Here is a 22,128-nt window from a genome sequence, read left to right as displayed (position 1 = left end):
ACGGAAGGGGCAAGTCACTGGGAACCTGACAGAGAGCAGGAGTCCTAGTACGGCTTTGAAATAGAGTGACCTGGAAGCCACCCCATTCGCGTCAGAAAGAGAATGCGGGGCGGACGGCTAGAGGGAAACCACTGCCCTATTTTTCCCCAAAAAAAGTAGCATGGAAAATACTACACCAAAAACAGCGTTTAAATTAATATAACGTCAATTTACATAATAATTTGAAAACAAAATATGAAATCGTGTACCATATCTTGGCATAATTATGAAAATCTATATTTTTTCAAACCATAAGTAGCAAAACTCATAATTTGAATATAACTAAGCCACCCACTTCTTTCACCCTAAGGTTGCCTGGCAGAAAGCTATTTAGCAATGAGGCCGCCTATTGTACTTATGTTTTTATTCGTATGTTTATGTCCTTTGTTGTGCAATAAAGTATTATTGATTGATTGATTGATAACTTCCATATAGGTAACAAGTGGCGGTAACGGGTGCGAGCCACCTGATATACTTAGGTTACGTCCGGATCCATGAAATTAGAAGGTTATACGAAGATAAACAGCGCCATCTATATTTTTAATATAGAACGTGGCCTGGAAATTCCCTCATTGCAACATTACACCATTGTTTTACATTAGCTACTGTGCCATATCCTGTTAAAAAACGTAAGATGGTTAGAATGCCGGCGAACTTCAGAACCGCGACATCGGCGTTGCCGGTGTGGTCGATTTCCTTCACTCAGCGCTTATCGCTACCGGTCCACTAGGGTCGATTAATTATTTCTAATATATTATTTTTGTTGGGTAACATGGCTAGGAAAGATTCCTCATTGCAGACACCTATGTACCTACCCAGAAGTTATTAACCAAAAGTAATAGGGTAAACTTATGACAAATAACATAATTTATACCTAGATATCTACCCGTAACAATAACAACGTTGTACGATTAAGAATATTTTATAAGATTACAATACAATTAAAAACTATACAGTTACAATTCTGATTAGATAAGTTAAGGTAAAGCGCAATACACACCAAACTGACGGATTCGGTGCCGGCTTACGTCGGCGGGTTCACTCATTACAAGTCGAATAACAGTAATGTTCCTACTTTAGGGACGTTCCCAGCATTAAAAAGGCGCAAAACTTATGTAAAAAGAACTTTATTATCTAACCTTTAGGCAGATACGCGGCAGGGACACATTGCTCGAATGAGCAAAGAAAGATGGACCTGGAGATTGATAGTGGCGCCCACGAGCATTCACAAGACCGAGAGGAAGACCATTAATAAGATGGAAGGACGACATCGCACGGCACGCAGCCCAAGATCGTCGGAAGGGGAAAAACATGGAAGAGGACTACGTCCAAAATTGGATATGAATTTAGGCTGATATAGATAGATAGGCAGATAAGACCAAAGTACAAGGAATAACAATTTAAAAAAGGGAAGCAGCCAGTGTCCATTCCATTAAAGAGTTTTTCCCGGGAATATTCCCAAAGTGGGAAAGTGGGAACGGCACATCTCTGAACGGAGCACGTGAACCAAGTTCGCGAATCGGCGTCGGCGCGCGTACCTATATTATTGCCGACATGACTCTTATAATAAGTATTATAGGCCGCGGCGCCTGGTGTGTCTTGCGCATTAGTAGGACATAATATAGGTAAGCTGTTTTATGATGTGATACTATTTCTTAATTATTAAAAAACTGCAATCTGCTTGTGTACTCAGAAATAAAATAAGAAGAAACGGCTTAACAATAAAAGTAAGATCTTAGTTTACGTCATCAACTTATTAGTATTTAAGTGCAGAAAATAGAATTTCCTCTTCAGTTTATAACTTCAGTGCGTATTGAATGCAGGAAAACGTAACGTTGGAAAATACGTAGCTATTTATATTAAAATGGAGGAAAAGCATAATAAGTTTGAAGATGGACCTTCTTTTCCGTTAGTTCTGGATAACAACGACGAGTTAGGTCATTTCCGACACAGATTCCACTTGAAGACGGACGTCATATACTTATGCGGTAATTCTTTAGGTCTTGCATCAAAAGACGCAGAGGACGCAATCTATCACGCTATGGAGGCCTGGAAGACTGAAGGAATTGGACTCTTCTCTCTTAACGATAGTAAATATTTTCTGTACTCCAAATGTATAGCCAAACTTATGGCAACTCTTATTGGGGCTGATACTGATGAAATTGCCATCATGAATAATACAACTGTAAACATACATCAATCCATTAGCACGTTATACAAACCTACTAAAGAACGATACAAAATTCTAGTTGACGATGTGAACTTTCCCACTGATAAATATGCTGTGGACGGACAAGTGAGGCTCAAAGGTTTGGACCCAGAAGATGCAGTAAAAATCGTCAAAGCGCGGGGGAAATTTATTCACGAACAAGACATTATAGATGCAATGACTGACGATGTAGCTATTGTGTTCCTACCATTAGTTTATTATAGAACGGCACAAATAATGGATATGAAGACGATAACTAAAACAGCTAACCAGCGAGGTATAATTGTCGGGTGGGACTTCTGTCACGCAGTGGGCGCGATACCAATTGACCTAAAATCAGTAGACGTAGATTTTGCCATTTGGTGCACATATAAATACTTAAATGGTGGGCCTGGTGCTCCAGCTGGCTTGTACATCAATAGGAAACATTTCGACAAATTGCCAGGATTACCTGGTTGGTACGGAAGCAAGCCCCAAACGCAATTTTTATTACATCAAAACTTCGACCATCAACAAAACGCAAGCGGTTTGCAATTGGGAACCCCGAGTATAATTTCAATGGCAGGTGTGGAAGGCTCCTTGCGGATTTTCGAAGAAGCTGGCATTGAGAACGTTAGAAGGAAATCTTTACACATTACTGCGTATTTGATGCATCTGATTGAAACGAAGCTTTTCCACTATGGGTTTGGTATTGGGAATTTGAGAGAAGATAGCAAAAGAGGTGGCCATGTTTGTTTGGAGCACGATGAAGGGTATAGAATCAGTCTAGCGTTGAAGGCTCGAAGTGTTGTATCGGATTATAGGGACCCGAATGTGATACGCCTCACTCCGACCGCATTGTACACCAGTTACGTGGAAGTTTATAAAACCGTGGAGATTCTAGTAGACATTATGAAGAATAAAAGTTACGAAATGTTTAGTGTTAAAAGGGCGATAGTTGTGTGAATTATAAGTTTTGAGTAATTGATAAGACAGAAATGTTTGTATTGTATAATTATATTGATTAATTTGTACAATAATCTACTGTATATCTGGGTGCTAAAAAAGCAAGCAATTCGTCCAAAAATCAATGTTGAAATTTGACATTTGCGCATATAAAAAGTAACTGTACTATTCTTATCCGCTGAAAAAGAAAGGGGCAGGTAATCGACAGGTATAAAATTTATGCAACCACGTCAATTTTAAGCAGTAATCTAAAACAACCGTCTAAAAATTTTACATCGGCCAATAACCCGACAAACGGATTGCATACCAGCGAGATGCCTATTTTATTTGCCCGGGTTATTCATTCGTTTTAAAAATAACTTGTTGACAATCTGTGCCTTTCATTTTCGGCGGATAAGAAAATGACAGTTATAACTTAAAATGAAATTAGATGGTGTCTGCAGGAATTAGCACCAAATTTTTAATTATTTTTTTTAAGCGTTCATATGAGGTTGTTGACCGATGATGATTTACGATAACAGTAAACGCAAGTTAAATAAAACAAATTTGTGTTGGTTTTCTTTATATTTTAAATTGAAAATAGGCTTAAACTATTTAACTTGAGCTGCGATGTGATTATACGTTTCAAACAATTTACTTGTAGTCCCTGAATGTAGCTCGAACAAGACGAAGATTGTAAGAAAATGTCATTTATACATAAAAAACAAGTACTATAATCACATAGCAACTAACCATTTATAAATTAAAAAAATAATTATGTATAATAATATAACAAAATGTCAAAATATCAATTTTCCTCTGTGTTGTTGGCCGAAAAAAAATTTCCTAATTAAATCTAATGTAGTGTAACTTTTCGTACTTACAACTTATATTGGGCATAGAAAAAACCTAATTGTATTAAGCCTTAAAATATAACATCTTCTAGTTTATAATTATTTACAGTAATTTACATCACAAGAGCAATGCTGTATGGTGGCTGGAGATGCACAACATTTTTTAGATTTTTTTTTATTTTCAACATAAAACACATAAATAACAAGGAACTACATATAAGATCATTGTGATCTGATGAACCATACCATCGTGTTGTTACAATTCAAAATCCAATGCCGACATTTTTACATAACCTGACATAAAATGCCATGACAAAATTGGGCTAAAGTTCTAATATGAGTGGACCATAGGTAAAGCGTTTGCTTAAAACTTGTTTAATTTTTCATCAATCTGACGTAGAATATACAACAGTCACAATATTAACAGGTAGCTAGTCTAAAAAGGCCACATGGAATCGATTCATCTAAAAAAGTATTATTACTATTTGACATTTGTTGATATTGCGCACTTATGCGCAAATGTCAAATTTAGATTAATTGTTTCAATGTGCCCTTTTTAACCCTCTAGATCTCAAGTGAAGTCATCAACGCGTCATAATTTTAGCTAATATTAGCGAAGGTTATCATAAAGTGAGCATGTTATACTTAAAAAATGTTGGCGCTACAGTGAGTTTACAAATGTTGATGGTCTGAAAGTCTGGTTAGATCGGCTTAGTAGCAAAATTTTTGAACGTATTAATTTAGATTATCTCTGTATCGCCAAAATTTTTGTTAGGCCCACAAAGTATCAAGAACGTCATCCCGATCGCACTCCATCACCGTTTAAAATTCGTTTACGTAATCACATACACTATTTAACTAGCTAACAAGGACAAGGATACAATAAAGTGTAACAATTTTTAAGGTTAAAATAACAAAAAACAAGAAATAAATATTTTGACACATCTGTCATGGCGCCATCTAGTGACGAAGTTAGGTAGCGACAGCGATCCACGCGGTAGATAATGACGAACGAAGGTTTTATGATCACGTAAGTTCTTACAAAAAAGGTATTTTATTATCGACTAAAATGAAAGCCCAGTAGGACCAACATGCCGATAGTTATATTAATACCTAAATATTAATGTCCATAAATCTCACAGAAATATGGGGCAATAGATTTCGACTTTTTGCCTTGTCTTTGTTAACTCGTCGACATAATTTACCTAATTGGCACATTTCTACGAAATGCTAATCTGGATCTATCCTATTAATGCATTCGTATTAATGCTAACATTAAGAATTTTTCTAACGACTGATCGAATCGAGCGGGTGTAAGAGTTGAGGTGGCGACAGAAACGAGAACTTCTAAGGAGTTTATTTTTAAGGAGCCCTCAAATCAATTGCCAAATTTAAAAAAAAAAATACTATTTGGTGTCTACAGAAACCCTTGGCTAAAAGTTTCGATTTATCTCGGGGCTCAATGTGTTAGGTTAGTAGGCACCGTTGCAGGAAACGACGAATTTTGTCGTGACAATGACGAAACGTCAAAACGTCGAGGTACGATATAGGTCGCTCCGATCGTTCTGTTCATCAGTAACTCGTATGTTTCTGACGTTTAGCCGCATCTTTACGCTGGAGTTATCCTCAACTGACTATAAACATGGCCACCTAAGAAATAGCTTAATTCCGTTTGTGTAACTATCGAGATGGTCGCATCCACATCTACTTTCTCCTGCTGTTATACAAACAATTTGGAAAAAATATCTTGAAACTTGTGTCAAATATCAAAACGATCCGATCGATTGACGCTTACGTCAGTTGAGGTTGCCATAGAGAATGCTATTTTATTTTTTCTTGTTTGTAACCACCATACGTTACCCCTCACAGCACGCACTGAGTGACAGATGGTTGGGCCGCGGCTGGAGTGTAGTTCTGCAAATAACAAACGAACAACATTATAATTAAGAATGTTTATTTTTTTTTATTGCTCATGCACGTAATTTCCATGGCGCAATATTTTTAAAGGACAGTCATTTAGGATACTTTTTTGAAGAATTAAAGTGTATGGTTCTGTGTGGGGGGAGCTCTCAAACTTTTAAGAAAACGGAACACCTATCAAATATCTATCATGTCTAGAACTTTTTATTTCTAATCAAAGACCCTGTTATTAACTATAATCAGAAAGCCAATAATAATCAATTTCGCGGAACCCTGGTGACTTTCCTACGGAACCCTGGTGACTTTTCTACGGAACCTCTAGGGCATACGGATGCCACTTTAGGAATCGCTGGTCTATGAGGCCTAATTTGCAGCCCATATTTTAGAAGAACATGCAAAATATCCGCTATCGAAATTGTGTCAACCAATTTATCTGGGTATACTGGGTTTGTTTTTGAGATAAATTTAATGGCCGAAGTAGTTATCAAAATTGATAATATTATAAAACAAAAAATCTACATCCACTAAGTAAACTCTTATATATTATACCACTAGTAAAACATATAAAATTACAAATGGGTCGTTCTTCTTTTTTATCGACAATAAAAAGACATTTTCTCGATTTATCGGATTTAACATCTTTAAAATTATAACGGCAATAAATATTTTAAAACATCATATAAAGATGTGTCTGTAGAGGACTATTTGGTGGTTCTCTTCATCTTGGTAACATACTTTTCTTTGCAGGCGCATTCCAAAAAATATTGTGACAGAGTGGCCCTTTTCATCGGAGACAGCATTTCAATTTACCACTCTGTCACATAATTTTGTGAAAAACGATCAAGCTACGTTAATAACTAATTGAGGAACCGATTAGTATTTTGCTTGTATTTTGAGTATAATAAGATAATTATATTTTTGGACAATCAAAACATGAAATAAAATTCTAAAACATAACTTATCAGAAGCAGAACGAAGGACAGATCATTGTCGATAAAAAAGAAGAACAACCCAAATACGACTACACGAAATAGCAAAGGCCAGAATCCAAATTGTTTGTGTTCTTAACATTGAATCCGAAGAACCCAATTGACAGCTTACGTCAAACGAGTTACATCCCAGCGAAACGCATATTTAATTCGGGTTATAAAATTAAAATATAGAATTTAATATTAAAATTATTATATCATTTTAATTCTTAATGGTTAGATAATGTTTACGATAATATAAAAATAAAATTATCAGACATCATCGTTTTCGACCGATAAAAGGTCAGGCATAAATATAATGATAGGTTTTCTTTTTTAGAATTAAAAAAATAGTTCTCAATACCTCGTTAGATGGCGCTTATAAGAAAAAAGAAAACTTTTATTTAATTTAGGAAATAAATAAACGAGACAAAGACTTCTCTTCTTATTTTCCTTCTCTCGGGACATTCTGATAAGATTCTGTTTTATTTCTTCATTATTTGTTTATTTCAAAACATAATCAATGTGACATCTATGTTTCGTTTTATAATCTTCTATCGCGTGGGTTCAGAGGTGGATTACCAACCCCATCAACCCTGGTGTCAGGATTATCATCGAGCCGCCATAGGCCCCATATAAGCGCCATAAGGTTTTATAATTTCAAAAAGAAAACAAATAATATTGTGTTCCGTTCTATGTAGTAACCTACTAAGTTCAGCGCCATCTGTCCAGCAGGTAGGATGAAATAGAAATAAATAAAAAGAAAATCCCTCATTAGAATGTGTTCGCCTGAACTGTCACCATAGGGTGAATATCAAAATGTCAAGTTTGGTGGCGAATTTTCATATTATTTCTTGTATTTAAATTGGGTTGGGGAACCCAATTTTTCACGAAAAAATTATTATGAAAGTTCGCCACCAAACTTGGCACATTTTGATATTCACCCCATAGAATGTTTATTACATATTTGGCTTCTGGTATTTGCCGTCTCGCGCTTGGCCTATTGCCCTGCAATCTACGTCATCTAAACGCTAAATAATTTGAATTGCCATGTACTTATATAATACTGTTTTTTGAGCAATAAAATGTAAGAATTACTAACGGGTTGTCAGTAATTGCATCCGTTATGAGATTGCGGGGTATAGGAATCACTAAGGTCGCATACGGTCTGGAAGCAAAATTGGATAACTATTAGATAAATGTAGAGGGTAGATGGGAACTAGACAAACTTTTTACAACACTACTTATGATGTCACAAATAAACCGTTTTAAAATCCGCAGCTTAGAGGTGTGTTAAAAATAAAAAGGGCTTGAATATTTTAGAATAGGTTTTATCTTTGTACGCTATTTTTTATAATTTTGAAAATGGCAGGTTCAAATGGCTTGAAACCTCTTTTTGTATCTTTTGTTTTCTATTGCGTCAACGGTCCACTTTTTTCATATCTGGGGGTTTACTATCAACTAATAAAATTCAATAAAATATCTTGAATTTAGTTTAACAAATCTAAAACTAGTCTACTTGTCGTAAGTGAAGGACGGCATCATTGGACTTCCGACCAATAACGGTTCGAGGTTTATCTACGTAGATAGCATTCGCTGCGTTTATTGGTCAAAGCCCTCGATATAATTTGCGATCGTCATGCAGACCCGTTCAGTTCCGTCGGCCCGGATGGGCACCATTTAAGCCACTGTCCGGCGTGGCGCCGCTAGCTACCCTACCAGTTGGTGAGTCTGACCGAGGGCCAGGCGTCCCTGACGGGCGCGGCGTCGCGGCGGCGGCGCGTGGCGGGCGGCTCGGCGCGGCGCACGCAGCCCTCGTGGATGTGCACGCCCGAGATGTCGGAGCCGGGGATCTCGAACATCACTTCCAGCAGCAGGTTCTCCTGCACGCACACACACAGCCCGAAATTCAGCGAAGGTGTTACAAAACGGGACTCTCAAAACTATAAATACGGCATGTCAAACAAATGTCAAATAGAAATATTGCGAAGAGGCTGCATGGTCATCAGATCTTTACCTGCAGTTTAGGATAATTTAAACAATAACCACAATAACGGCGTGATTGTTCGGATATAATAGTCTTTTTTTAATTTTTGTGATACTGACTAAAGTTGCCACAATCGACCGTTCTATTTGCAGCAGCAGACGTCTGAAAGTGTATCCGAAAAAATCACACCTATCTCACTATATTTTTGTAATTTTGATATGTAATCGGAATAAACACCCTCCGATCTACTTGATAACGGGTTTATTTCAGAAGAGCTAAAACCACCATCGTTATATGTATGGCCACGGCTTCTAGCGCCTATCAAACGGCAATTTTTTTTTATGATAGTTGACGTGAGTAGTTGAATCCGAAGAAATCAAGACCATCTCACCATTTCTTTGTAATTTTTAAGGGAAATCAGAATAAACACCTTCAGATCTCCGTGCCTGCGTTTATATTTCAAGAAGTTCATCCATATATAAGCTTTGAATGTACGTCTCACCATGATAGCCCGCAGTCCGCGCGCGCCGGTCTTTCTTTCCATGGCGAGTGCAGCCACGGCCTGAAGCGCTTCCTCACTAAACGTCAGCTCGCACTTATCCATCGCGAACAACAGCTTGTACTGCGATACCTGAGGAGAAAACATAACTTAAGATCTATCAACGACAAATATCTGAGCTCTTGCAATGTTCCCGCAGAATGTTCTTGCAGAGAGCGAAAGACCGGGAAACAGAGAGAGAAAGAACGAGCGTTAATTCTGTCATGTCGAGAATATAATACGCCACCATTTGAAAAAAAATCAAAAAGTCCGTTTAATAAATCTTTAAAAAATGTGAAATCTGTGCTGGACTGAACATGTGCAGCTGCTTATCTTCCCGAGCGTGTGGTAAAAGAGACGTTTTCCGAATTGGACACCTTGTAACAAGGAGACTTTTTGCGAATGGAACATGCGCCCAAACTGTGACAAAAACCTACAGAAATTGTGTCCTTTTTAACTCGATAACATAACTTACCATAGCGTTCTTAGGCTCGGTGAGTATCCGTACAAGCAGGTCTTGGTTGAGCGAGTGGAACGGCACCAGCACCGGAAATCTACCCACGAATTCCTGCAAACAAACGATTAATTAGTGTTGTTATTTCATACATCGACACCCTAGCCTTTATCTGGGCTCTGGAACAAACTAAGAAACTAACTTACAAGTTATTAACAGGGTATTTTATAGGTAGAATCCCGTCCTGCGACGATCTAATGGGCGTCATTAGCAACGCTATCCTTGTAATATATTCTGGGCCAAAAGCATTTAAGATATCGAGGAAGACCACCAGCTCGATGGTCGGATGATATCATAAAGTATGCCGGAAAATAATGGATGAGACTTGCATAGGACCGTAAAGGATGGCGTGAAAGAGAGCCTATACCCATCAGCGACACTTCTTCTTTCTTCGACTTGATAGACAGGAGATGTCGGAAAATTTACTGAGAGTGACGAAGATATAACTAAAATGTGGGATGTACGTACCGGGATCATGCCGAAGTCGATGAGGTCCCGCGCCTGCACCTTGCGCAGCCAGGCGTCGCGCTCGTCGTTCTCGGCGGTGGCGGAGTCCAGCGGCGACGCGTCGGCCGCCGCGGCCTGCAGCGCCGCGCGTCGCCCCGACCGGGAGTCCCACGCGCCGAAGCCCAGGTACTTCTCGTTGTTGCGGCGCTGCACTAGCCTGGGGGGATACGCAACTTACTTGGAGATACGCGTAAAGGATGAGCTCTAAAACACCTACTTAGTGGGGATTTTTACGTCTACGTATGGTAGAAAGGAAACAAAGTATTATTTGACAATTTGCTTAAGATTATGATCCCTTGAAGTTTCGTTACTTTGTAATTCTACCTAAAAACTTAGATTTCTAGGAAAAGGTCCAATCACAGGCGCTAAAATCTACGGGTCTAGCACTGATCGTTAATAGCATAAGCTTACGACCATATCTTAATTGGGGTAGTCGGAGGTAGATGGACTAAGTACCCACGCCTCATCGCCTTTCTATTAGAAGAGCTTCTTGAGAGTTTCTTATTACACAATATAGTTTCAAATCAAAATGTCATAAGCGTAGGGTGACACCAAAAACAGTGTAAAGGATTGAATACGTCGTCCTCTTTTACTTATGCTCTATCCATAACGCTCTCTCGCTTTCAGTGGCAGATGGAAAAACGTGATCATGGATATTCCTTCATCTGTCTATGCGATCAAGTTTGAGTAACAAAGTATGAAGTAATAGTTACCGATCAAGGCCGTTGTACGCGCCGGACGCGACGAACAGTATGTTGGTGGTATCGACCTGCACTGCGTCGCCGCGCAGCTTGCGCGAGTTGCGCTCCGGCACCGACACTACAGCGCCCTCCAGCATCTTCAGCATGCCTTGTTGCACGCCTTCGCCTGCAACAAACCAGTAACGGTTGAACCACATCTGTCAGCAACGCATAGCACTTTCCTATGCTTTTATCCTTGTCTGTTATTCAGAACTATCATATGCTAGAGCGAGACCGAGCGACTGTGAAGTGCATCGATTCTGCCACGTGCGGCCGCTCTCTAAAACATCTTTACAGATTCTTCTTCTTCTCTAATTTCGATGTATGTTGCTACTGTTGTACCTACAGCTGTAATATGGCAACCGTGACGGGATATTTGAACCAATACATTATTTGTATTTTAGTGCCTAGAAAATACCGTGCAGCATGTCACGGGGGTAAGATAGCATTTTCGATCACATTTTTTAGGTGTACAATATAGAAGAGTGAAAATACTAATTATAACCCTTATGTAAAAGGAACATCAGCTCGATGTGCGTCATAGTCAAGTTTTTGATATGATCCTGCAACTATTCCGGGTTTGGTCGCGCATCACGAAAAAAACTATTGAACGGATTCAAATATCTTAAAAACTTTGCGGTTTTGTACATTACAAACATGATCAACATCTGGGATACATCATCATCATCATCATCAGCCGTATGACGCCCACTGCTGGGCATAGGCCTCCCCCAAGGATCTCCACGACGATCGGTCCTGCGCTGCCCGCATCCAGCGGCTTCCCGCGACCTTCACCAGATCGTCGGTCCACCTTGTAGCGGGCCTACCCACTGAGCGTCGTCCGACACGTGGTCGCCACTCCAGAACCTTTCCGCCCCATCGGCCATCGGTTCTCCTCGCTATGTGTCCTGCCCACTGCCACTTCAGCTTTGCAATTCTCCGAGCTATGTCGGTGACTTTAGTTCTCCTGCGGATCTCCTCATTTCTGATTCGATCCAGCAGGGAAATACCGAGCATAGCTCTCTCCATTGCCCGCTGAGCGACACCGAGCCTCCTCACGAGACCCATAGTAAGCGGCCACGTCTCACTGCCGTAGGTCATCACTGGCAACACGCACTGGTCAACAAGTATCTGGGATACAATACAATACAATACAAATACACTTTATTGCACCAAAATAAAAAGAAATAATTACAAAAAGTCTCTTAACTAAGTACATGGCAAATGGCGGCCTTATCGCTTAAAGCGACTTCTTCCAGACAACCATAAGGTGAGGAAAAAGGTAAGAAAAAAAAATTGAAAGATTGCGGGTACAAACTATACACAGATCATCGGGATATTATTTAATTATCATTTTAGGATTAGCCAAGGTTAACGCAGGAGTAGCGGGGAAGGCATCCGCCAGCGGGGTCACGGTGGCATACATGCAATTGCGTTCCCGTGTCCCCGCTACACGACAGGAAGGTGAAATACTGTTGTGCTTTAGTGGGTATACCGGATGTCTTCACCCAGGAACTCCTACATAAGTCCAACACGTCTTCGTTCCAGTCGGTGTGGTATGCGTAACGCATTTTCCAACGTTAAAAAAAGGAGTTGCGGGGAACAGCTAGAGTACAATAAAGATGTGGGTACATACCTCCGACGTCTCGGAGCTGATGTATGCCGGGCACGGCGCCGATCTTATCTACCTCGTCCAGAAACACGATGCCGGTCTGCGCACGCTCCACACTACAAATGAAAAATTTGCTATTAGACAAAGGTTCATAAAGAGTGCTTGTCCTGTATTTTATTCTTCTGTCACCTTCACCAGCAAACGTCTTAACATGGAAGTCAGATCATATCCATAGTGATATACCAGGTGGCACCCCCATGAATATTTGATTTAGATCCGTGGTCTAGTGGTTAGAGCTGAGCTCATGGTCTGGAGGGCTGGATTGGTCCCGGGCTACTAGCCCAAACTCCTCCACCAACCCGCAGTGGAGCAGCATGGTGGAGTATGCTCCATACCACCCTCCGATTGATTGAAGGGAGGCCTGTGCCCAGCAGTGGGATTTATGTAGGCTGTTTACGTATGTATTGGACAAAGGTGGTTCATACCTTTGTCCTTTGGTGGTGCACATCTTTATGGAAGTAGTATACAGTCTGTTATTTTGTCCTTCTGTCGCCTTCACCAGCAAACGTCTTAACACGGCAGTCAGATCGTTTCCATAGTGGTATGCCAGCTGACCACTCGAAGGATATTTGATTTAGATATGACATTATACATACTTGAAGTTGGCGTCCTGCAGTAGTTTGGCGATGACGCTCTCGATGTCCTCGCCGACGTAGCCGGCTTGCGTGAGCGTCGTGCAGTCACAGATGGCGAACGGCACGTCCAGGCACTGCGCTATCGTCTGCGCCAGCAGCGTCTTACCTGGAACAACGCATATTGACAATCAGGAAATCATCCTGTGTCATGTCAGGGGCCTTTGGCGGCTCAATAATAGTCCTGACACCAGGGATGCTGAGGTTGCTAATCAATCTCATAACCCATACGATAGAAGATCAGGAAGTTAATTCACTAACAATGGGTGAAAGAAAACATCGTGAGGAAACCCATGTTCCCGAGAAATCCGTATCGGAGGTAAGTGACAACCTGTAATGGGCTGGGTTTCCCTTCGCGGGTTGGAAGGTCAGACAGGCAGTCGCAACTGTAAAAATACTGGACTTGTCAAATCTTCCGGTTAGGTAACCGCCTAACCGGACTCTGTAAAAGCGGGATTAAGCTAGGAAAATGTGATGAACAATCAGTGAAAAACAATTCAGGAACTGAGTAATCTGAAGACGAGTAGCAGACAATTTTGGAATTGCTTTAAACAATTAATTCTAAAACGTTCATTTGTACTCTTTTATGTTGGTAGTCGTTACATTAGCCTTTCGCGGCTCAACAGTAAACCTGACACCAGGGTTGATGGGGTTGGTAATCCACCTCACAACAGTCACAACCCACACAATTGAAGAAGAAAGTTGGCCATGTTTGTTTACTAGAAGATTCAACCTTAAAAAGATACACATTACGTGAAACGGTTACCTTGTCACCTGTACATTGTTTTTCATTCACTTCACAAGTTTTTAATATTGACTGTTACCATTTTCGGCAGCAGATATTGGACGCGACATCGATCAGAGGGTAATGGGTTGACATATTTACGATACTTATTTACTTCGCTGGTGATTGATATACGAGACTGTATTCAATTGCCCTTTGTACAGCAAGGTACTTATCGCGTACGTTGAGAGGAAAAAAATAATCGGGTAAAAAGGTGATTGCCAATTTTAAAGTTGTTGGATGAGACTATCCATACTAATATTGTAAATGGGAAAGTGTACGTCTGTTTGTTTGTCAGTCTTTCAAGGCAAAATTGAGCGATGAATTGACGTCATTTTTTAAGTGGAGATAGTTGAAAGGATGGAGAGTGCTACTTTTTGTCCCTTTATAACTAAAATTGGGGGTGGAATTTTGTATGGAGCATTCCGCAATTTTCACGGTGGAAAGCTAAAAACTGGTATGCGGACTATTTATTTTTTTTGGAAATCCGCCCCCCGCCCCTTGAAAATGGGGGTCAAATTTTTATACGTGACTTTTTCAATTTTAGGCTAGAAAGCTAAAAATTGATGCATTACGAAAGGGGCAACGTGTTACCCCGAAATTAACGTGAGCGAAGCCGCGGGCAAAAGCTAGTTATAAATAAATGATCTTACAGAATGTACAGCAAGATCGTAAAAAAAATATAATAAAGAGAGCCGTGGTTAGTACCACGTTAACCTTTACAATTACATGCGCGCCTCGGCGTCTATGAGTTTGTATACAATTTAAAATGTCTAGTTAGACTTCTAAAATGTTACAATTTGGCTGACCACCAATCACGTTGGCCTAACAGAAAGCTCTGAGAGGTGTGGGTACGGTCACGAGCATTACTATGTATACACTTTGGTACCATGTCACATTAACTTTTTTGACAAATTGAACTGTAAGTATCACTAAACGTCAAATATGTTAGTGCGACAGAGACCTAAAGTGGGTACATTATATTGCTCATGACTGTACTTAGTTCAGTTTGCGATGGATGTGCCTCTGACTGCCTCAATTTTGATATAGTCGCGAGCTTATGCCATTAACGATCAGTGGATTTTAGCGTTTACTTTTTCCTAGAAATCCAAGTTTTTACGTAGAATGATAAACTAAGGAAACGTCAAGGGGTCTTCTTAAGTATATTGACAAATAATATTTTGTTTCCTTTCTACCACTGCCTTCTTTCTTTCTACCGCTTCGTTGTGTTATGTTGCGATAAAATGAGACTTAAGAATACCCGCTAAGTAGGTGTCTTACGGCTCATCCTTTCATTACGCGTAACATCGGGTATCTCCAACTAAGTTTCGTATCCCTCCCCCCCCCGCCCCGCCCCGCCCCCAACGTCAAGGGATCATACCAGGGATCAACGACCTCCGTGGTCCAGTAGTTGAGCGTTGGGCTCACGATCCGGAGGTCCCGGGTTCGAATCCCGGTGGGGACATATCACAAAAATCACTTTATGATCCCTGGTTTGGTTAGGACATTACAGGCTGATCACCTGATTGTCCAAAAAGTAAGATGATCCGTTCTTCGGAAGGCACGTTAAGTCGTTGGTCTTGGTTACTACTTACAGATGTAAGTAAGTAGTCGTTACATGAGTCATGTCAGGGGCCTTTGGAGGCTCAATAATAACCCTGACACCAGGGTTGATGAGGTTGGTAATTCACCTCACAACCCACACGATAGAAGAAGAAGGGATCATAATCTTAAACAAATTGTCAAATACTGTTTTGCTTTCTTTCTACCACGCCACGCACCAGTACGTAAGAACACAGAACGCATACACAATTAAGTGGAGATTTTTTGGCAATCCGGTTTTAAGCAGATTACATACTTGTACCAAAATAACTTGATCAACAGTAATTTATAAATGTCCGTACCAAAATAACTTTGATAAATCTTGGCCTGTCACTTGTGTACATGGTCTACATACAAATAGCATTTTAAGCATTTATATTAAGTAATAGTACTGTTAGGTAACACAGTATTTGTTGTATAAGTATTACCGAGAAGCGTGCTCCACTTATTTATTTTTTTGGTAAGAATTGATATTTGTTTATCTGGAACCTGACAGAGGCCAGCAGTAATTGTCAGTACTATTCAGAGGTGGAGGAGAGGAGTCCTAGTACGGCTTTGAAATAGACTACTCTGGGCGCCATCCCAATCGCATCAGACAATACTTCGGGGCGGACGGCTAGAGGGAAACCACTGCCCTATGTTTCCCTAAAAAAGTAACATGGAGAATGCTGCACCAACAAGAGCGTGGCTCTTAAATTAGTGATGATGATATTTTAATATAAAATACACACAAATACACAAATGTTATTTAAAGCAGAAGCGAAGTTTAATACATACATGAAATGTTTTAGGCCATCCATGGTATAAGAAAACTAGGTATGCTCAATCCTATGATAAGCCGCCATTGCTATCCCTTTGATGACGTATGTGTTATCACTGTGTTACCTTTTTTGTTATCTCCTTAATTGCTATCTCCAACATTCCAAAGCATAAATTTTGATATTGAAAATTAAGTGAGTTACTGACTAATGTATTTAATTACTATTACTTGTCACATATATAAAATCATTAAAACTGTAAGTAAATCTTTTACTAAATTCCTTGCAAAGTAAATATAAAAACGTCAGCCGTCGGTAATTTATTTTTCACAAAATGGCAACGCAGGGTGGGTTGACGTCAGCTGGGCTAATCTTGAAATGTTAGCTGTCACTTTTGAGCATAATATCTTCTTATACTATGGGGTCACCTTTGTGTCTAAATGCGGAAAATAGAGCCCACCACACACTACCATAATCATCCAAAAATAAATCCAAAGTCACGTATAATTAAATAGGTGGTTCTGCGTAAATATTGCAAATAACGTGCGGCGCATTATATACCAAACATTTGTATGCCAAAACGTAAAAGCAAGTGATGCGAATGACATGACAAAGGACCTTATCTTGTACTAAATCAATACTGGTTTTTTTAGGACACTGCAAGACAATTCAGTAGATGACAACTCACACAGAAAAAATATGGACGGGGTTGCCATTAAAACTAAGTATTTGTGAATACTTTTGACACACCCACAGAATATGTATTGTCGCGAATTTATTATAAACTGTAGTGTCGCCATTTACCGACTTGCTTTTCAAACGGGGAGCGCTGGTACCGGACTTGCACCAATGAGTTGTTCTTATTCTATCGTGTGGGTTGTGAGGTGGATTACCAACCCCATCAACCCTGGTGTCAGAGTAACTATTGAGCCGCCAAAGCTCATGCTCATGTAACGACTACTAACTTAGCTACATCAGCAAGTAGTAGCCGAGACCAACGGCTTAACGTGCCTTCCGTAGCACGGATCATCTTACTTTCGGACAATCAGGCGATCAGCCTGTAATGTCCTAACCAAACTAGGGATCACAAAGTGAGTTTTGTGATATGTACCCCACCGGGATTTGAACCCGGGACCTCCGGATCGTGAGCCCAATGCTCAAACCACTAATAATTAAGTCCCAGTTTTCACAAACAATGGCTCGACCATTAAAGACGGCAATACGGTTTACCTTTTACGTTGGTCTAACAGAAAGCTCGGTGAGGTGTGGGTACTTAGGATGGTATTAATTAACGAATCTCAGCTTTGAGATTGCTCTCAAGATCATGTCAATGTGACAGTTCTTATATAAAAACAGGGACTTGAGCATGATCTTGAGGGCAGTCTCAGCTGAGATTAGTTTAATAATACCACCCTTAGTACACCTAAAACTACCCCAATTCGGATAAAGTTATCAGTTTATGTTAAGTATGCAATATAGGAGAAGCTCGGTGGCGCGGCGGTAAACGCGCTCGGTCTGCGATTGTTGAAGTTAAGCAACTTTCGCAAAGGCCGGTCATAGGATGGGTGACCACAAAAAAAAAAGTTTTCATCTCGAGCTCCTCCGTGCTTCGGAAGATACGTTAAGCCGTTGGTCCCGGCTGCATTAGCAGTCGTTAATAACCATCAATCCGCACTGGGCCCGCGTGATGGTTTAAGGCCCGATCTCCCTATCCATCCATAGGGAAGGCCCGTGCCCCAGCAGTGGGGACGTTAATGGGCTGATGACGATGATGCAATATATGCGCAAGTGTTAAGGAAGTGCTCAGACCCAAGAACTTTCATCGATATCAGTTTCGCAACACACTGGATACCAGTGAGTTATTGCTTTTTATTATACAAACATATTGCTGACGTCGCTAACGGACGTATCTGAAATTTGCACCTTTTGTTAATGTTAACAAGACACAAATTATTTTAGCAAAAACTTGCAAAAAGTCAGCCACGATATCCTCGACTTTCAACCGTTTTATTACATTGAAATATTGTCACAATTATATATGATAAACGGGAATGAAATTGCAATTATTAATGTGTACGCCATTACAGTATTGAAGGCAGTTCTCCACTGGTTATCATTTGCTATTTTAATAAGTATAGCGAAATAGAAAAAATAAGTTTCACAAAAACTAAAACACGACTTAAAAAGTATTTAACAAGAAAATATTTCCATTGCTCATTTTGTTTATTTATTTTTTTATTTACCTTGCTCTCTGTTCGACTGGGAATGAGAACCCCTATTTGCGTCGCTGCAGTGGGCTGCACGCGCCCAAATGTATTATAAGCTTTTGATATTGTGTGTTATTTTTATTTTATACTAACATTAGAAATAAGTCTTTTACTAACACATATGAGTCAATGGTTACTTGAAATAAAGATTTATTTATTTATTTATTTCTCCTCCATTTGAATTCAATAGGTATATTATATGTCGTGGCCAGACCTTAAAATTGATCATTTCATGATGTGCTCGATCTTTTCATCAAATTGACATATTTCATGAAATAGAATATCATTCTTTGGCCACATCATTATGTAATTTGGCCAGATCATCGTTCGATGATCTGGCCTGATTTGTGTTCACAAATCGATTAACGATATGGCGTTTCAGAGATATGGTCAACTTCATTTTTCAACTAAATTAGTTGAATGGCGAACACATCATGAAATGATCAATTCTAAGATCTGGCCACGACAGATACATAGCGGCCAAACATATAACAGTCCTTATTGCTTCGCCGCAGTCGGAAATCAAGGAACACGCTTTTCGAATAAATAGATGTAAAAAATTAAGCAAAATTAAAAATTAAAAAAAAATAAAAAATAACTCAAAACCCCCGATTTAACCCAATTATTATGTCACGAAATATTATATTAGACTTAAAAATACTTTCTAAAAAAGAGTTGATATCTCGAGACATCGGTAACAGATATATTTAAGTACCTAAACAATGAATATGGATGTTCACAGTTCTTTTCCTAGCGTGTCTGTTTCTCGAAGATATACTTAAATGTAGCGATAATAATTTTACCATAATACATAACCGAGGAATATCCGTCGGGGGCTGCCTTTTCTATATAAAATTTCAACAAAAATTTAATCATTCTCATAAGTGTATTTTATGTCGTCGTTAAACATCTACAATTCTTCAATAATTGTATTCACGTCACTAGAAAAACTTTAGCTGGGTTAATGGCAAGTCTACCCCTTCCTCTCTTTCCTAATTTTTTTCCTTCTATGATGTTTATTATAAACGAATCGTGTCGTATAAGGCGTCTAAACATATTTCCTATCCGAATATAATGTAGATGGGTCGTTCTTCTTTTTTATCGACAATGATCTGTCCTTCGTTCTGCTTCTGATAAGTTATGTTTTAGAATTTTGTTTCATGTTTCCATTGTCCAAAAATATAGTTATCTTATTATACTCAAAATACAAGCAAACTACTAATCGGTTCCTCAATTAGTCCTTAAAGAAGCTTGATTGTTTTTCACAAAATTCTGTGACAGAGTGGTAAATTAAAATGCTGTCTCCGATGAAAAGGACCACTCTGTCACAATATTTTTTGGAATGTGTCTACAAAGAAAAGTATGTTACCAAGATAAAGAGAACCTCTAAATGGTCCTCTACAGACACATCTTTATATGATGTTTTAAAATATTTAATGCCGTTATAATTTTAAAGATGTTAAATCCGATAAATTGAGAAAATGTCTTTTTATTGTCGATAAAAAAGAAGAACGACCCAGTTACACTTGTCACGTTGTTACCGGGCGTATTAACGTAGTAATTATCACCTTGTCTAACTAGATCATACCGGTTACACGGTTAATTTAGCTGCAAAATTCACAATGTGGCTATATTCACATTTATTTACTTGTAACCGATATGCATGAAGTGCAAATTGGTAGGTAACTGGTCTGTGTAATTAGTAACAAGTCCAAACGCACTTAATGCGATAAATAACTGTATTGTAACACTATCGTTTAAGTATTTGTGTCGACACCAGTGATGTGCCACCCCCGAGAATATTCCCAAAATAGGAATGTTCCCGTTTTAAAAACTCTTTAATAGGGTTGCCCTGTTGGGCGTGCGGCAAATCTACAATAAGTCAAGTCAATAAAAAAAACTGTCCTAGTGACGTCATCAATAAAGCAGCATCCATCGTACACATTATGACTTCATTCGTTATTAAAATTCGAAAATAAACTACACTGGCTGCTTTTCTTTTTGGAAAGAGGGAATTTCCATGCGGCGTTTCCCGAAAACAGTTTTTTCTTCGTTTAAACTTATAATTTCATGGATAACAGACATTTATGCATCTTTTTTTATCTTTGTTTTTGGGTATAAATGATGACCCTTTTTATTACACCAACGTAGAATTAAAATTTCCACCCATTATTATTCTGGGCAACATAAAGAGAAGCACTATAGGTAGCAACATCATTGTATACATAATGTGATCCAAATATCAAGCAACAATTAGTTTTATATATGTTTCTGCCATTACATTACATTTTTGAATAATTATGTACCTACCCCAGCAACGAGAAAATAGGTAATTATCGTAGTTAAAATTGAACAACGCCATCTATCGTGTGTTTGGGGAACGTCGATCGGAAAGTCTCTCGCTGTTCTTTCTTGTACTCTGGTCTTATCTGCCTACAGGTTAGGTAATAAAGTTCTTTTTACATAAGTTTTGCGCGTTTTACTGCCGAGAACGTTCCCAAAGCGGGAAAATTTCCCGGAACGGCGCATCTCAGGTCGACACGTCTTAACATAATGATTTATAGTTGTAAGACCGAATGTCATTTTATAATCCAAACCTCATTGTTTAACTATTGTATTATTTTATTAACTAACTATTATATTTTTTGTGTGATAGTTTACCTTTTAATTTTGAAATTGTATTTTTTTTAGTAATTTTCAGGCCATAGTCTTATTCTTTTTCTTTTTTCATTCAATTTTATTTTTGTTGTATTAGTTTTTATATTGTTTTTCTCGTCATACAGCGCATTGGGTTACACTGTAATGTTGTATGTGCCTTTATAAATAAATAAATAATCCCCAAAGGGGTAGGCAGTGATATATTAGTATGTATTACACCAACTCACTCGCCAAGTATGTTTAAGTCCTATGTAATAGGGGACGAGCCTATTGCCATTAACAAGACACAAATCTTGAAAACCACGTGATATCAATTATCAATGATTTAAACAGTCGAAATCAGTGGTTTAGGTTTGTGCTGGGATTCCAGCCTGCGACCTGTCTGTGAGAGTCAAGCGTTTTATCAACTGGGTTAACGATGGTCATCTTGACTATCATTTCAACATAGAAGGTAATGAGACGTAAAACAAACTTCTTCTATCGTGTGAGTTGGATTACCAACCTCATCAACCCTGGTGTCAGGGTTATTATTGAGCCGCCATAGGCCCCTGATAC

At 39.1% G+C, this 22,128-nt stretch overlaps 2 protein-coding genes and 1 long non-coding RNA gene across 4 annotated transcripts in view; 2 read left to right on the top strand and 1 right to left on the bottom strand.

Moving 5' to 3' along the window:
* The first annotated feature begins 1,788 nt into the window (after window positions 1–1,788).
* Window positions 1,789–3,998, top strand: LOC126370877 (kynureninase-like). Its single transcript, XM_050015989.1, has one exon. The coding sequence runs from the start codon at window positions 1,904–1,906 to the stop codon at window positions 3,191–3,193; it is 1,290 nt and encodes a 429-aa protein (XP_049871946.1). The 5' UTR covers window positions 1,789–1,903; the 3' UTR covers window positions 3,194–3,998.
* Window positions 3,739–22,128, bottom strand: part of LOC126370861 (ATP-dependent Clp protease ATP-binding subunit clpX-like, mitochondrial) — a 48,410-nt gene continuing 30,020 nt past the window's right edge. Inside the window, exons 6-13 of one of the 2 annotated variants that reach the window (XM_050015967.1) lie at window positions 13,469–13,613; window positions 12,837–12,928; window positions 11,174–11,327; window positions 10,422–10,617; window positions 9,915–10,007; window positions 9,404–9,532; window positions 8,634–8,797; window positions 3,739–5,940 (exon numbers count right to left, since the gene is read on the bottom strand). In XM_050015967.1, the coding sequence (XP_049871924.1) occupies window position 5,940; window positions 8,634–8,797; window positions 9,404–9,532; window positions 9,915–10,007; window positions 10,422–10,617; window positions 11,174–11,327; window positions 12,837–12,928; window positions 13,469–13,613 (974 nt within the window). In that variant the 3' untranslated portion in view covers window positions 3,739–5,939. The remainder of the gene's footprint in view (window positions 5,941–8,633; window positions 8,798–9,403; window positions 9,533–9,914; window positions 10,008–10,421; window positions 10,618–11,173; window positions 11,328–12,836; window positions 12,929–13,468; window positions 13,614–22,128) is intronic. The other variant, XM_050015966.1, reaches the window with a different exon arrangement.
* The window catches only part of LOC126370901 (uncharacterized), a 309,102-nt gene continuing 298,856 nt past the window's right edge, over window positions 11,883–22,128 (top strand). Inside the window, exon 1 of the long non-coding RNA XR_007566927.1 lies at window positions 11,883–12,296. This is a non-coding gene — a long non-coding RNA (uncharacterized LOC126370901). The remainder of the gene's footprint in view (window positions 12,297–22,128) is intronic.

Source organism: Pectinophora gossypiella, chromosome 11 (genome assembly GCF_024362695.1).
Source record: "Pectinophora gossypiella chromosome 11, ilPecGoss1.1, whole genome shotgun sequence".
Classification (NCBI taxonomy): domain Eukaryota; kingdom Metazoa; phylum Arthropoda; class Insecta; order Lepidoptera; family Gelechiidae; genus Pectinophora; species Pectinophora gossypiella.
Note: the sequence above shows the minus strand (reverse complement) of the source record. Positions and strands in the feature narration are given on the sequence as shown.